Source organism: Protopterus annectens, chromosome 3.part1 (genome assembly GCF_019279795.1).
Source record: "Protopterus annectens isolate FY-2018-M chromosome 3.part1, PAN1.0, whole genome shotgun sequence".
Classification (NCBI taxonomy): domain Eukaryota; kingdom Metazoa; phylum Chordata; order Ceratodontiformes; family Protopteridae; genus Protopterus; species Protopterus annectens.
Window position 1 is genome coordinate 1,811,416,323 of NC_056732.1, and position 13,395 is coordinate 1,811,429,717.

Sequence of the window (13,395 nt, forward strand, 5' to 3'; positions counted from 1 at the left end):
AAACATACATAAGTTGTCTGCAGTCTTTAAAAACATAACTCATGCTTTGTGTACTATGACTCATACAATTAGCTTTCAGAAGTGGGCTATCAGGAACAGTATCATTGTTTAGACAGTGATGTTCTTAACAGTACTGTTTACTCTTTGTGAGTTGCATTTACAGTTACAGAAACATTGGACTTTTTTTTAAGTATGGCTTTGCAAATTGATTTTATCTGAAAGCTTCAGAATTTCCCACTGTATATGTCAAGAACTGTGGTATAAAGTGCCAAAGAGTTAAGTCTGAGGCCTTATTTAATTTCCACAAGGATAGTTACATTAAATAAGGACATATTAATGCTGTTTGGCACCCGCTTTCTAATAGGTATTTAGCCAAACTTCCGAAAAAGAGTAGGCCATTACTTTTCCCTTAAGTCTGTGTTTTGTTTATTGCAGAGTAACTGTACAACATTTTTTAAAAATACTCATAAGGCTAGAGAGAATATCAATTCTGTGGCATGGCTTTTATTTGCCAGTGGTACTGAGTTACCAAAGATCATCTGGGCCAGTTGGCTTCAAATTTTACAGCCAACTTTGTGTGTGTGTGTGTGTGTGTGTGTGTGTGTGTGTGTATGTGTGTGTGTGTGCGTGTGTGTGTGTGTGTGTGTGTGTGTGTGTGTGTGTGTGTGTGTGTGTGTGTGTGTGTGCGTGTGTGTACAGAGAGGATACTGCTAATAAGAGGGCTCTGTTACTGTCTTACTTCAACAACAGAGACAGTAGTCATTGCTGGAGCAGTAACACAATTCTCTTCTCTCTTACTGTCAAGTGTTGTATGCATTTTGGTATAGCTGGAATTTGGAAAAAAGATGGGACAGTGCTTACTTGCCCTTGTATGTTGACATGTTTGTCAGACAATAGTGGAATTTCACATTTTTGTTCTTTATTTGTTACGAGAATAAATCCTTGATAGAAGTGTTCATATTTTATAGTGTAGAATCATCCCATCTGGTCTACTTTACCTTCCAAGACTTTTTTTTTCTGTAATTCCCATTTTATTTAGTTAAAAATAACTCAAGTGGTCCTGTTGGACATAAACTTTCAACTCTCTGCATATACTACAGCTGACACCAGAAATATAGTAAACATGGGACCAGCTCTTTAAGGACACACATGCCTAAGCAATGACTGAATTCTGTCTGAGCACTTGTACAATTCTTGCCCACTTTGACAAGTGGATGAGTAATCCCACCTAATAGAATCTCTTGATATCTGATGGTCAGAGGCTGTAGTGTAATGATTTGCACTGCTAACCACAAAGTAGGTAGGTTATGGTATTAAGAACGTACGGTAAAACTGCACTGCTATCTTGGGTAATAGCCTATACCCACTGTACCCAAATAAGCTTTATTCTGTACAGCTGCAGATCAGAAATGTACTCTCTGTCTCCTCAGGATTTTGCTCACTTCATAATGAACACAGTGCCTTACAGTGCAGTGTTACCAATAGTAATTGAAACTTGTCCATAATTATTTTGCACACAGTATTTTCCAGAAGGAGGCGATGATAAATTGTATATTTCCATTAACAATTCCACCTTCCCTGTCTTTTTGATTATGCTGTCAGTAGTCAAGTCAATTTTCTGCAACCTTTAATTTTTGTTTCCATTTGTATCTACTGAAATTCACTTTAATATTCCTATTGTATCCACATCTAGGTATTTTACATATCTAATGCATTTAAGTTAAAGTATGCACTCCATCATATAAAAGCTTTTTGATCTGGTTCCAAACAGTTTTTATGGTCCTATCTGCAGCATATTGGATAGTTGTACATGAATAAAGCCATTATGCTGCATGTACTTACAAATCATTGTTGTTAAGCATTCCTTCATGAATAAAGCCACTGCGTTACATATTATTGCTGTTAAGTATGGTTTCACTTGAAATAAATACAAGTTGAACCAGCAACCAAAAATAAAACGTATTTTTATTAATTTCCAGTCACTGTTTGTGATTTTATTTACAATTCACATTGTGTTTCATTGTTTTGTGGTTTATCTACTGGTTTTATTTGAAACCCACTAGTGTAGGTAATGAACATAGAATGTCACTGAAGCCTTAAAAAGTTCATTTCAGTTATTTAAGATGACTAATGCTAAGGGTAAGTAAAGCTGAAGTGAGTACGAGTAATGCATGCTGCTTGCAGAAAAAGAGAGAGACTGTAAGTGCACTGAAATGCATTAAACATACATGGAAATACATTGAAAGTCTTACAGGTATCAGAATGTAAATGTCAGACACATTAGCTTTGCTAAATGTATCTTCAGAAGCAGCATTAAGGAGTACTGATCAATGCTGTTTACTAGAATTAGAAATTTAAAAAGATATATCTGAGGTTGCATTTGCATGTCATTTTTTACTGTCAATTGTTATGGCAAGAAAATAAAAGTGTCATTGTATATGCTTACAATACTCTGATATGTTGATTTTCTTTTAAGTTGACAGGAATGCAGACTCCAGTGAGATTCAGACATGTTGGTCATCACATTGGAAAGACTTTTGTTCTGAATATGACAAGGCTTTGCCTGTCAAGATAGAAAGCACAAGGCATGACAAGGCACAGTCTCGAAATGGTTGTTGTAACTACATGGAAGTCAATGAGAGCGTTAACAAGAATACGGGTTTAGAAACAGAACTGGAAATTTATGGATGGAAATGGCTTGATGAGAGCAAAAAATGTGTATTTCATAGTAACAATGTAAAGGATAAATTTGTTTCCTGTGACCAAAGACAAAAGGATACCATTGTAGCATGTAAACAGGGTCCCTGTAGAGAGCAGCTGAATGAATGTGTCACATTTGACAAACGTTTTACAAGTAAAATAAGTTTAGCAGAGTATCCATTCCATACCAGTCAGGAATCATATAATTATAATCCGTGTGACAATGTAGTTTTGGGTAAAAGAACTTCAGCTGTACATGAGATTATGCGGTATAGAGAGAAACCACATAAATGTGCCAAGTGCAACAAGAGCTTTGCTAACAAGAATATCCTAGCAAGACATCAGTCAGTGCACTCTGGGCAGAAGCCCTGCAAATGTGCCACATGTGGCAAGAGTTTTACAGCGAGGAGTAGTTTGGTACAACACCAGTTACTGCATACTGGACAGAAACCCTTTATATGTGTCACATGTGGCAAGAGATTTCCAGTTAAGGGTAGACTGACACAACATCAACGAACCCACTCTGCACTGAAACGATATAAATGCTCACTTTGTGACAAGCGTTTTACAGATAAAACCAGCTTGGTAGCACACGAACTTATGCACACTGGACAGAAACCCTATCAATGTTCCATGTGTGATAAAGGTTATACAGTTAAAAAGAGACTGATGGAGCATCTGCGTTCCCACTCTGGACAGAAACCCTATAAGTGTGTCATTTGTGGCAAAGGTTTTATTGTTAAGATAAGCTTGGTGCGACATGAGACTGTCCACACGGGGCAGAAATTGTATAAATGTGAAATTTGTGGTAGAGGCTTTAATGTTAAGGTTAGTTTAGTAGATCATCAACATATCCACAGTGGGCAGAGATCTTATAAATGTGACATCTGTGACAAGAGTTTTGCCTACAAAAGTAGTTTAGTAGCACATCAGATTACCCACAGTGGGCAAAAGACACATAAATGTGACATCTGTGACAAGAGTTTTGCCCACAAAAGTAGTTTAGTAGCACACCAGTTTGCCCACAGTGGGCAGAAACCACATAAATGTGATATCTGTGACAAGAGTTTTGTCTGCAAAAGTAGTTTAGTAGCACATCATTTTGCCCACAGTGGGCAGAAACCACATAAATGTGACATCTGTGGCAAAAGTTTTGCCCACAGAGGTAGCATATTAGCACATCAGTTTGCCCACAGTGGGCAGAAGCCACATAAATGTGCCAAGTGTAACAAGAGCTTTGCATTAAAGGCTAACATGGTAAGACATCAGTTGGTACACAGTGAGCAGAAGCCTTATAAATGTGATATTTGTAACAAGAATTTTAAACAGAAACAATGTTTGTTTAAGCATAACTGTGCACGCAATGGGAAAAAGAGAAGGCAGGGGCTGAATGACAGACAGAATCAACAAGTGAAGGAAAGTAGTATTCGTGAAAAGGAATTCATCCATGAGCCGCGGTGAGATCCTTCATACATTAGACCCTGTTTTTACAAAATCTAAACAAGACAGCAGTGACACGTAGACTGGATTATAGATATTGTGGAGAAATGTAGGTCAAATAATAATAAAGAGGCATTGGTCACAGGGTAAAAAATGCCCTCTCCTGTAGTACACAAGGCAGAGGGAAACAGTAGTGCACAACTAAAGAAGAAAAAACTGATACATTTTGTGGTACCAAGAAGGAAGTACCACAATTTATTAGTCTGTGTTTGGTGTGTTTCTGTGGAGTATTCAGTTTTACAAGAAAAAAAAAGTGGCAGTTCAAGTGAGATGTATGAAAACAATAAAGTAAACTGCTGCATATAAGAAGGAGGTTTTGTATTCTTTATTTTGTACAACAAACCCAGAATTTCCACCCAGATAAATAGCAAAAATAAGAAAGAAAAGTATTTTCACAAGAAAAATGTAAAACCTGTGGATAACAATTTAGAATCCTTAATGTGCCAGCTGGGACAAAAATTACCTAGATGAAGCAGCATCAGACTTCCTGAAAAAAGAAGGGACAGAGGAAGTGATGAAAGATAAAGATCATAAACGGAGGTTATTTATTTTCCATTTGTTGACCAGGAGAGTCCGACTGGGCCATAGCTGGCCTATTTTCAGCAGAGCACCAGGGCGAAAAGCTCCACAAATACAATGTTCAATTAGTATATAAGACACAATGAAAGTTACAAAGATGTTGCCAAATTGCAACATACAAATATATAAAAAAAACTGAATTCAGATACATGGGTAGAGAATACAAGAGATATACACAAATATGAAAGGTAAATAAAAAAAAGTAAGGTTTAAGCAAAAGTAATAGGTACACCACCTAAAAAAGAATAAATCAATACATTTTAGAGTAGTATTTATGTAGACTGATGAATGAATGTAGCAAAGATGGTGAAAGGACAGAATGGTTTAAAGAAGCACAGAAAACACAGAGGATATGAAGTGGGATGAAGCAAAAGTCAGACAAATGTAGACAAAACTAACAAAGACTTAGTGGCTGAAGATATTAACATTTTTGCAAAAGATTTCACCCTGAATAAAATTATTTATATGCACACAGAGAAAAGACCCCAACCCCAATTAACAACAGTAAAATAGATACCCCTTTGTAAGAGCGAACCTGCAAGCCATCTTAATAACTGTAGACCAGCAACTTACCTTCTGACAATATACAAATTGTAAGCTGGAAATGATGCAGACAGAGTTTATAGTCACTTAAAAAAACTCAGTCATTCCAGTAGAACAATTGAGTAAAGAAACTAAATTGTATGTAACAAAGGATCATTCATTGTTAAATACGGTCATAATAGAGAACTGTAAAAAATGGGGGTGGGGGTACGTATGTCATGAATAGCTTACAGAACAGATTTTAACAGCATCCCATATTCATGGATTATGGAATGCTTACAGGTTTAGAAGATACATCCTACTTTTATCAGCCATGCAGCGATGGCTATAAAACAGTGACAGTCCACGTTCCAATTTAGTCATAATAAAGTACAAGTTAGTATCCTAGAGATAAAAATCCAAAGAAGGAAATTCCGGAATGATTCTTTATCAACACTACTGTTTTGCCTTGCCCTTAACTCTTTAAGCTGTTTACTTAATAGATTAGGCAATGGTTACAGCTTAATGTCCAGAAAGCAGCATTGTTCAAAGACATCTCCTCTATTTTGTGAACTATTTAAACTGTATCGTTCATCAGACAAGCATCTGAAAGCGCAACTACAATGGGTTAAAACTTTCTCAAATGGTATAAAAATGACATTTGGTTTTGACAAATGTGCAAAAGCAACATTTGTAACAGGAAAACTGTACCACTAAAAATATATCAACCTGGTACAGGAATGTGAACAGAAGGATGTGTAGAAATGTTTGGGAACAGATGAAGAGTCAGCAATAAAGGACAACCAAATGAGAACAAAGCGTTGTAAGGAATACTTCAGAAGACTAAAGGTAATGTTGAAAAATGCCTTGGCATCTAGGAATAAAGTTCAAGCTATAAATCAGCTTGTTTCTGTCCTTACAGCTTTGGTGTGATTGATTGGCCGTAGAAAGCTCTGGATCATCTTAAAAAAGACTGATGATCATGCTTATCACATGATACAATCAAAACAGTGCATGACAAGATTATACATCCCTTTGTCTGAAGGGGAGCTATATGTCTCCTCAGAATTGACTAAAATATTTATTCTTTCGTGTGTGTGCAGTTGTATAACCTAAAAATTAGGAAGTGTACCCAAAAAAGATAAAAACTCTTATCAAAGTGATTAGACAACTAAGAGGACTAAACAACTCCAACAAAGCAAATTTTGAGGTAAAGATTGGTTCGCAGGCCAGCGCATTCTTTAGCATGTACAAAACCTTAGTGTGCTAGACTTTTGGTAAATGGAGCCCCATTCACAGAACCTGGAGATCCAGCAAATCTTCTGGCTGACAAATTCTCCAAATTTAACCCCCTCTAATCCCCAGCTGCACCCCAAGAAATGCCAACTAACACAATCCTTCCAATTATTAGTAGGGAGCAGGTCTTAAATGCACTGTGTATGGCCAAGGATACATCTGTGATGGGCCCCAGTAATATCCCAGAGTACCTCCTAAAAGGCCTAAGATATGACTTTTTTTTTTTAAATATTTTTATTGACTTCTCAGGGCCACTAGACAAATTTCCTCCTCACACCAAACACTAAGAAAAACTGCAGATTGCAAGCATGCACCAGAGAGCCAAAGGAAAACAGCTAAAGTCAAATTTACTAAACCACAGTATAAAAATAATTACTAAGCTGAGCACTTTCATCTTGTCAGTGTAAGACTTCATCAGAACAATAAGTAAAAATCACAGCACACATTTATGTCTCCCTCATTGCCGTATGATTCAAAGTGACAAATCCAAAAATTCAATTGATTCATTTTATTTAATTGATTATTTGAGATGTTAATCTAGTACTATGATTTCAAATACATAAACTTTTCCATCAAATAAAATCACTTAGAAAACTTTTTCCAAATGCATATATACATGTACTATATAAAAAACTTTTATGACTTTATAACTTGGCCGTATGCATTTTCAGGACACTAATCATCTTCTTTCGCCTGTTCCCGTTAGGGGTTGCCACAGCAGATCATCCGTTTCCATTTCTTCTTGTCCTCTGCATCTTGCTGTGTCACACCAACCACCTGCATGTCCTCTCTCACCACATCCATAAACCTTATCTTAGGCCTTCCTGTTTTCCTGTTACCTGGTAGCTTCATCCTTAAAATCTTTTTCCCAATATACTCAGCATCCCTTCTCAGCACATGTCCACACCAATGTAATCTTGCCTCTCTGGCTTTGTCTCCAAACCTTCCAACCTGGGCTGACCCTCTAATATACTTATTCCTAATCCTGTCCACCCTCGTCACACCCAGTGCAAATCTTAACATCTTTAACTCTGCCACATCCAGCTCTAACTCCTGCCTTTTTGTCAGTGCCACTGTCTCCAACCCGTATAATATAGCTGGTCTCACTACCCTCTTGTAAACCTTCCCTTTCACTCTTACTGGTACTCGTCTATCACAAATCACTCCTGACACTCTTCTCCACCCACTCCACCCTGCCTGTACTCTCTTCTTCACCTCTCTTCCACACTCACCATTACTCTGAACTATTGACCCCAAGTATTTAAACTCATCCACCTTCATCACCTCTACTCCTGGCATCCTCACCATTACTTTATCCTCCCTCTCATTAACACACATATATTCGGTCTTAGTCCTGCTGACCTTCATTCCTCTTCTCTCTAGAGCATATCTCCATCTCTCCAGGGTCTCCTGCAACTGTTCCCTACTCTCACTACAGATCATAATGTCATCTGCAAACATCATAGTCCACGGGGGCTCCTGTCTGATCGTGTCTGTCAACCTGTCCATCACCATTGCAAATAAGAAAGGGCTCAGAGATGATCCTTGATGTAATCCCACCTCCACCTTAAATGCATCTGTCACTCCCACTGCAGACCTCACCGCTGTCACACTACCCTCGTACATATCCTGTACCACTCTTACATACTTCTCTGACACTCCCGACTTCCTCATACAATACCACAACTCCTCTCTAGGCACCCTGTCATACGCTTTCTCTAAGTCTACAAAAACACAATGCAACTCCTTCTGACCTTTTCTGTACTTCTCCATCAACACTGTCAGAGCAAACATCACATCTGTAGTGCTCTTTCCCGGCATGAAATCATACTGCTGATCACTAATTATCATGTCGTTTCTTAACCTAGCTTCCACTACTCTTTCCTATAACTTCATGCTGTGACTGGTCACTTTAATCCCTCTGTAGTTACTACAGCTCTGCACATCACCCTTATTCTTAAAAATCGGTACCAAAACACTTTTTCTCCATTCCTCAGGCATCCTCTCACTTTCCAAACTTTCACTAAACAATCTGGTTAAAAACTCCACTGCCATTTCCCCTAAACACCTCGATGCTTCCACAGGTATGTCATCTGGACTAACAGCCTTTCCAGTCTTCATCCTCTTCATAGCTATCCTTACTTCCTCCTTGCTAATCCATTGCACTTCATGATCCACTATCCCCACATCATCCAACCTTCTCTCCCTCTCATTCTCTTAATTCATCAGCCCCTCAAAGTACTCTTTCCTTCTGCTCAACACACTGTCCTCACTTGTATGTTTCCCTCATTATCCTTTATCACCTTTACCTGCTGCACATCTTTGCTAGCTCAGTCCCTCTGTCTAGCCAATCTGTACATGTCCATTTCTCCCTCCTTAATGTCTAACCTTTCATACAACTCTTCATATGCCTTATCCTTAGCCTTCGCCACCTCTCTCTTTGCCATGCACCTCATCTCCTTATACCCCTGTCTACTTTCTTCATCTCTCTGACATTCCCACTTCTTCTTTGCCAACCACTTTCTCTGTATACTCTCCTGTACTTCCTCACTCCACCCCCATGTCTCCTTGTTGTCCTTCCTCTGTCCAGATGTCATGCCAAGCACCTTTCTAGACGTCTCCCTTACTAGCTCTGCTGTAGTTACCCAGCTATTTGGTAACTCTTCACTGCCACCCAGTGCCTGTCTTAACTCTTCGCTGAACTCCACCTGACAATTATCATTTTCAATTTCCACCATTTGATCCTTGGTGCTGCCCTCACACTCCTTCTCCTCTTCTTGATCACCAACGTCATCCTACAAAACAATTCCTATGATGCCTAACTACACTTTCCCCGGTCACCACTTTACAGTCTTCAATCTCCTTCAAACTGGCCCTGCTACATAAGATATAAGCCACCTGTGTGCATCTTCCTCCACTCTTGTATGTCACCCTATGATCCTCCCTCTTGTTAAAATACGTATTCATCACAGCCATGTCCCTCCTCCACTACCATCTGCCCTTCTGCTTTCCTTTGTTTAACACCATACCTACCCATCCCTTCCTCATCCCCACTGTTCCCTTCACCAACATGCCCATTGAAATCTGTTCCAATCACCACTCTCTCACCCTTGGGTACAGTCATCACCACTTCATCCAACTCACTCCAAAATTTTTCTTTCTCATCCATCGCACACCCAACTTGTGGAGCATATGCACTAACAACATTCATCATTACACCATCAATTTCCAGCATCATAAACATCACTCTATCCGACACTCTTTTCACCTCCAAAAAACTCTTAGCATACTGTTCCTTCAGGATAATGCCTACGCCATTTCTCCTCCCATTATACCCTCAAGGCTTTAGGGACAATCTGTTTGAGTACCTAAAATGAGAATCTACTCTGTACATATCCTAGTGTGTTTATATAGATCATTGTTTTCACTCCCATGTTCGCCATCATACATTTTCTTGTAAATGTGTTTCTTGAGATGTCTGCCAGTCTTACCTATGTAAAACCAAGTGCAGCCTAAACATTGGACTAGGTAAACCACCCTGTTACTGTTGCAATTAAAGGCCCAGATGGTTTAATCCAAAATTCTCTGGCCTCCAGATAAATCTGTCCCTCGTTGCTAATAAATTCACATTGCTAACAGGCCCTGCATTTAAAAGTACCCATCTTCTTAAAATTGATGTTCCCATTTCGATTCTTACTAGAATACTCTAAAATCTCTTTGATGTTCCTGTTTCTTCTTTTAACAAAACTTGGAATGATGGGCAAATTCTCCTTAATGCCCGGGAAACATAACAATACCCCCCATGCTTTTTAATAATATTCTCAATGTCTTTAAAATAAAAATTAAATGTATAAATAAAAGCATTGTCAACTTCAAAACTGGAGGTGCGGACAGGTACAACACTAACCATGTCACTAGGCTTCAAAGGAGTATATTCAGACTTTTTATCACATTCACAAGCTATCTCTTGCCCAACACTGTCAGTAAATTCTAGGGATAGTCCCTTTCCAAAAATGTTCTCTAATATACTTAACCTCATGCAAAAACTCATTGTAATCAGAGGTCATTCAGGCTGCTCTTTAATAGTGCCCCTTGTCTGATGAAATGGATGCTCACTTCAATTAAGGTAAGAGTTGGAAAGGGTATCTTTCCTGTGTATCTTGCAGTGAAATCTACCTTGTATCTTGTCTTTATACAGGAACATATCCAGGTATTTCATTTCTTCCTGGGAATAAGAATAAGTAAAACTCAAAAAAGAGGTGGTCTTTTCAATATAATCCCACAACAATGTTAATTCTCATTTTCCTTCCATAATATACATATATCATCCCAGAAGTGTGTATATCAATGCCATCAGGAAGCAAAGGTTGAATTCAAAATAAATTTATTTTCCCAAAACAATAGAATTAAATTTGTATAAATGGGAGCACAACATGCTCCAATGGCAACACCTTGAACTTGTTTGTAAAACTCCCCATTGAAAAACGTATAGTTATTGTCCAGGATATTTCCACAAATACTTCAACCAACAAAAATTCTGAACTTGTTAATTCTTGATTTTCAAAAATGAGTTCCCCACATCACTCAAGACCAATGTTGTGTGGAATGGTAGAAAGTAAGTCCACAACGTCAGCAGTGACTAAAATAGCTTTGTCCTGCTAAAATTCAGGTTTAGGACTTCTAAGACATTCTCAGGAATCCCTGGCAATATGTGAAATGATATTTATCGTGGACTTCAATTTCTTGTCAACAAAAATGGCTAAGATTTGGGTTTTAGATCTCCTAGTTGATACAGTAAGTCTTAGTGGGTAGTCATAAATGGACTTATGAACTTTAGGTATTCCAAATACTGTGGGGATATGAGGCTGTTCAGCTGTCTAAAATTTAAATAGTTGTCCATCAGTCAACCCTTGCATAAGATGGTCATACAAAAAATAATCTGTCTTGGCATAAGATGTATTAATCTTGATCCTGGAACCAATGGAATATTAAACATCATTATCCACAATACTGTGCATCAGAGCTTCATAATCAATACTACCCATAATAACACCCCTCTCCACCCTTATCAAGAGGAGGAGTTGTTAGAAAACCTTTGCAATAAGTTTTTCTCATCTTTAGTTATGCCACCTCAATTTACTTTGTTTATCCAGTTTCCTAATTGTCGCTCGTCTTATGTACATCAAGAAGATGAGGAGGCTTTTCATTTAAGTAGTTTATTGTATACAAACACATCAGGATGGATGGCAGGAGCATTGAACTTAAACAACCTATCTAACTAACTAACTGAATACATACATGCATGCTGTTACTCTGGCTGCTCACTCAAAATGGCACTTTTGCTTGCACGTGCTCAGTACTTATATGCTTGTGCCCACTGATTGGAATGTTGATTTCATCATAGTAAGACTTCTGGGACAAATGCTTGTCCAACAGTTGGGCTCTTACTGCTTTTTTATTTTTAGCATATGGAACCAATAGATTACTGTTGATAAGTAATGTAGTTCCGGTTTGTCTCGACATAAGAAGTCGGGCAGGTGAACCAAGATGATTATCATAAGGAATGGTCTGAGATTCAACAAGTTGAGAAAAACATCAGTATTGTCATGTGTGGATTTCTTTAACAGCTGTTTTGCACTTTGAAGTGCAAGTTCAGCCAAGCTGTTTGACTGAGGGCATTCAGAACTACATGTAATATGAAGTCCCACGCTTCTGCAAATTTCTTGAACTGCTGACTTGTAATCTGTGCATTATTGTCAGAAATAACTCTGTGTGAACTACCAAGGACAGAAAAATGATGCTTCAACTTAGTAATGACAGTGCTGAAAGTTAGGTTGGGAAGTAGGTCAATCTCAAACCAATTTGAATAAGGGTCTACTAACACCAAATAATGCTGACCATTCCACTCAAAGATATCAGTGGCTGTTGTCGACCAAGGTCTAGCTTAACTGAAGTGATTCTTTCTGTTGATGTGGCTTTGTACTGTTACATACTGAACAAGCTGAAAGTACTTTCTCAATATCTCTTGACATAGAAGGCCATCCACAACTGATAAAGAGGTTTAGCTTCTGGAAAATTGGTTCTGAAGCTGTGTGAGTTATGAGCTCATCAAGACATGTGGAAGAAATATTTCTTACTTCTATGACTTCACAATCTTGTTGCTCATTGTTATGCTGTTCTGTGGTTTTCCTGGGTGATCTGGATAAAGTATTAGCAAGATAAAGAAGTTTGATTTTAGTGTAGAAATGACTGAAATTATACGTTTGCAACTTGAGCATCATACATTGCAATCTGACAGGAGTTGTATGTATAGGCTTTCTCAAAATACCAGCCAGCCAAAAGTTGGCGATCTGTTTCGATCTGGATAGGTCGACCATAAATATAATCATGGAACCTCAAACATGTAAACACAATGGCCAAAAGGTCTTTCTCAATCTGGGCATACTGCATCTCGATCTGGGTAAGTGTTCTTGAAGCATAGGTGACTGGTCTACCCTCTTGAAGAATGACTGCACCTAGACAAACTTAGATGCATCACTGGAAAGAGTAATTGGCTTGTGAATATCATAGTAGCTGAGAGTTGATGGACTAGCAATTTTTCTGTTTCAAGACATCAAATACTCTGGTGCTATTCTGACCATGATCAAATAACATCTTTGCATGTCAGTTCTCATAGTGGGGCTGAAAAATGGCTTAAATCTGGAATGGACTTGCCTAGATAGTTGACCATACTAAGAAAACTCCAGGGCATGAACATTGTCTGGAGCTCAGCTATTCATCTCAAGAATAGTTGTTTGC

General features: G+C 38.3%; 1 protein-coding gene across 1 annotated transcript in view; it reads left to right on the forward strand.

Moving 5' to 3' along the window:
* LOC122798689 (zinc finger protein 883-like) overlaps nucleotides 1–4,844 on the forward strand; it is a 126,014-nt gene extending 121,170 nt beyond the window's left edge. Inside the window, exon 4 of the mRNA XM_044067783.1 lies at nucleotides 2,477–4,844. Coding sequence (XP_043923718.1) covers nucleotides 2,477–4,161 — 1,685 coding nt within the window. The 3' untranslated portion in view covers nucleotides 4,162–4,844. The remainder of the gene's footprint in view (nucleotides 1–2,476) is intronic.
* The last annotated feature ends 8,551 nt before the right edge of the window (nucleotides 4,845–13,395 follow it).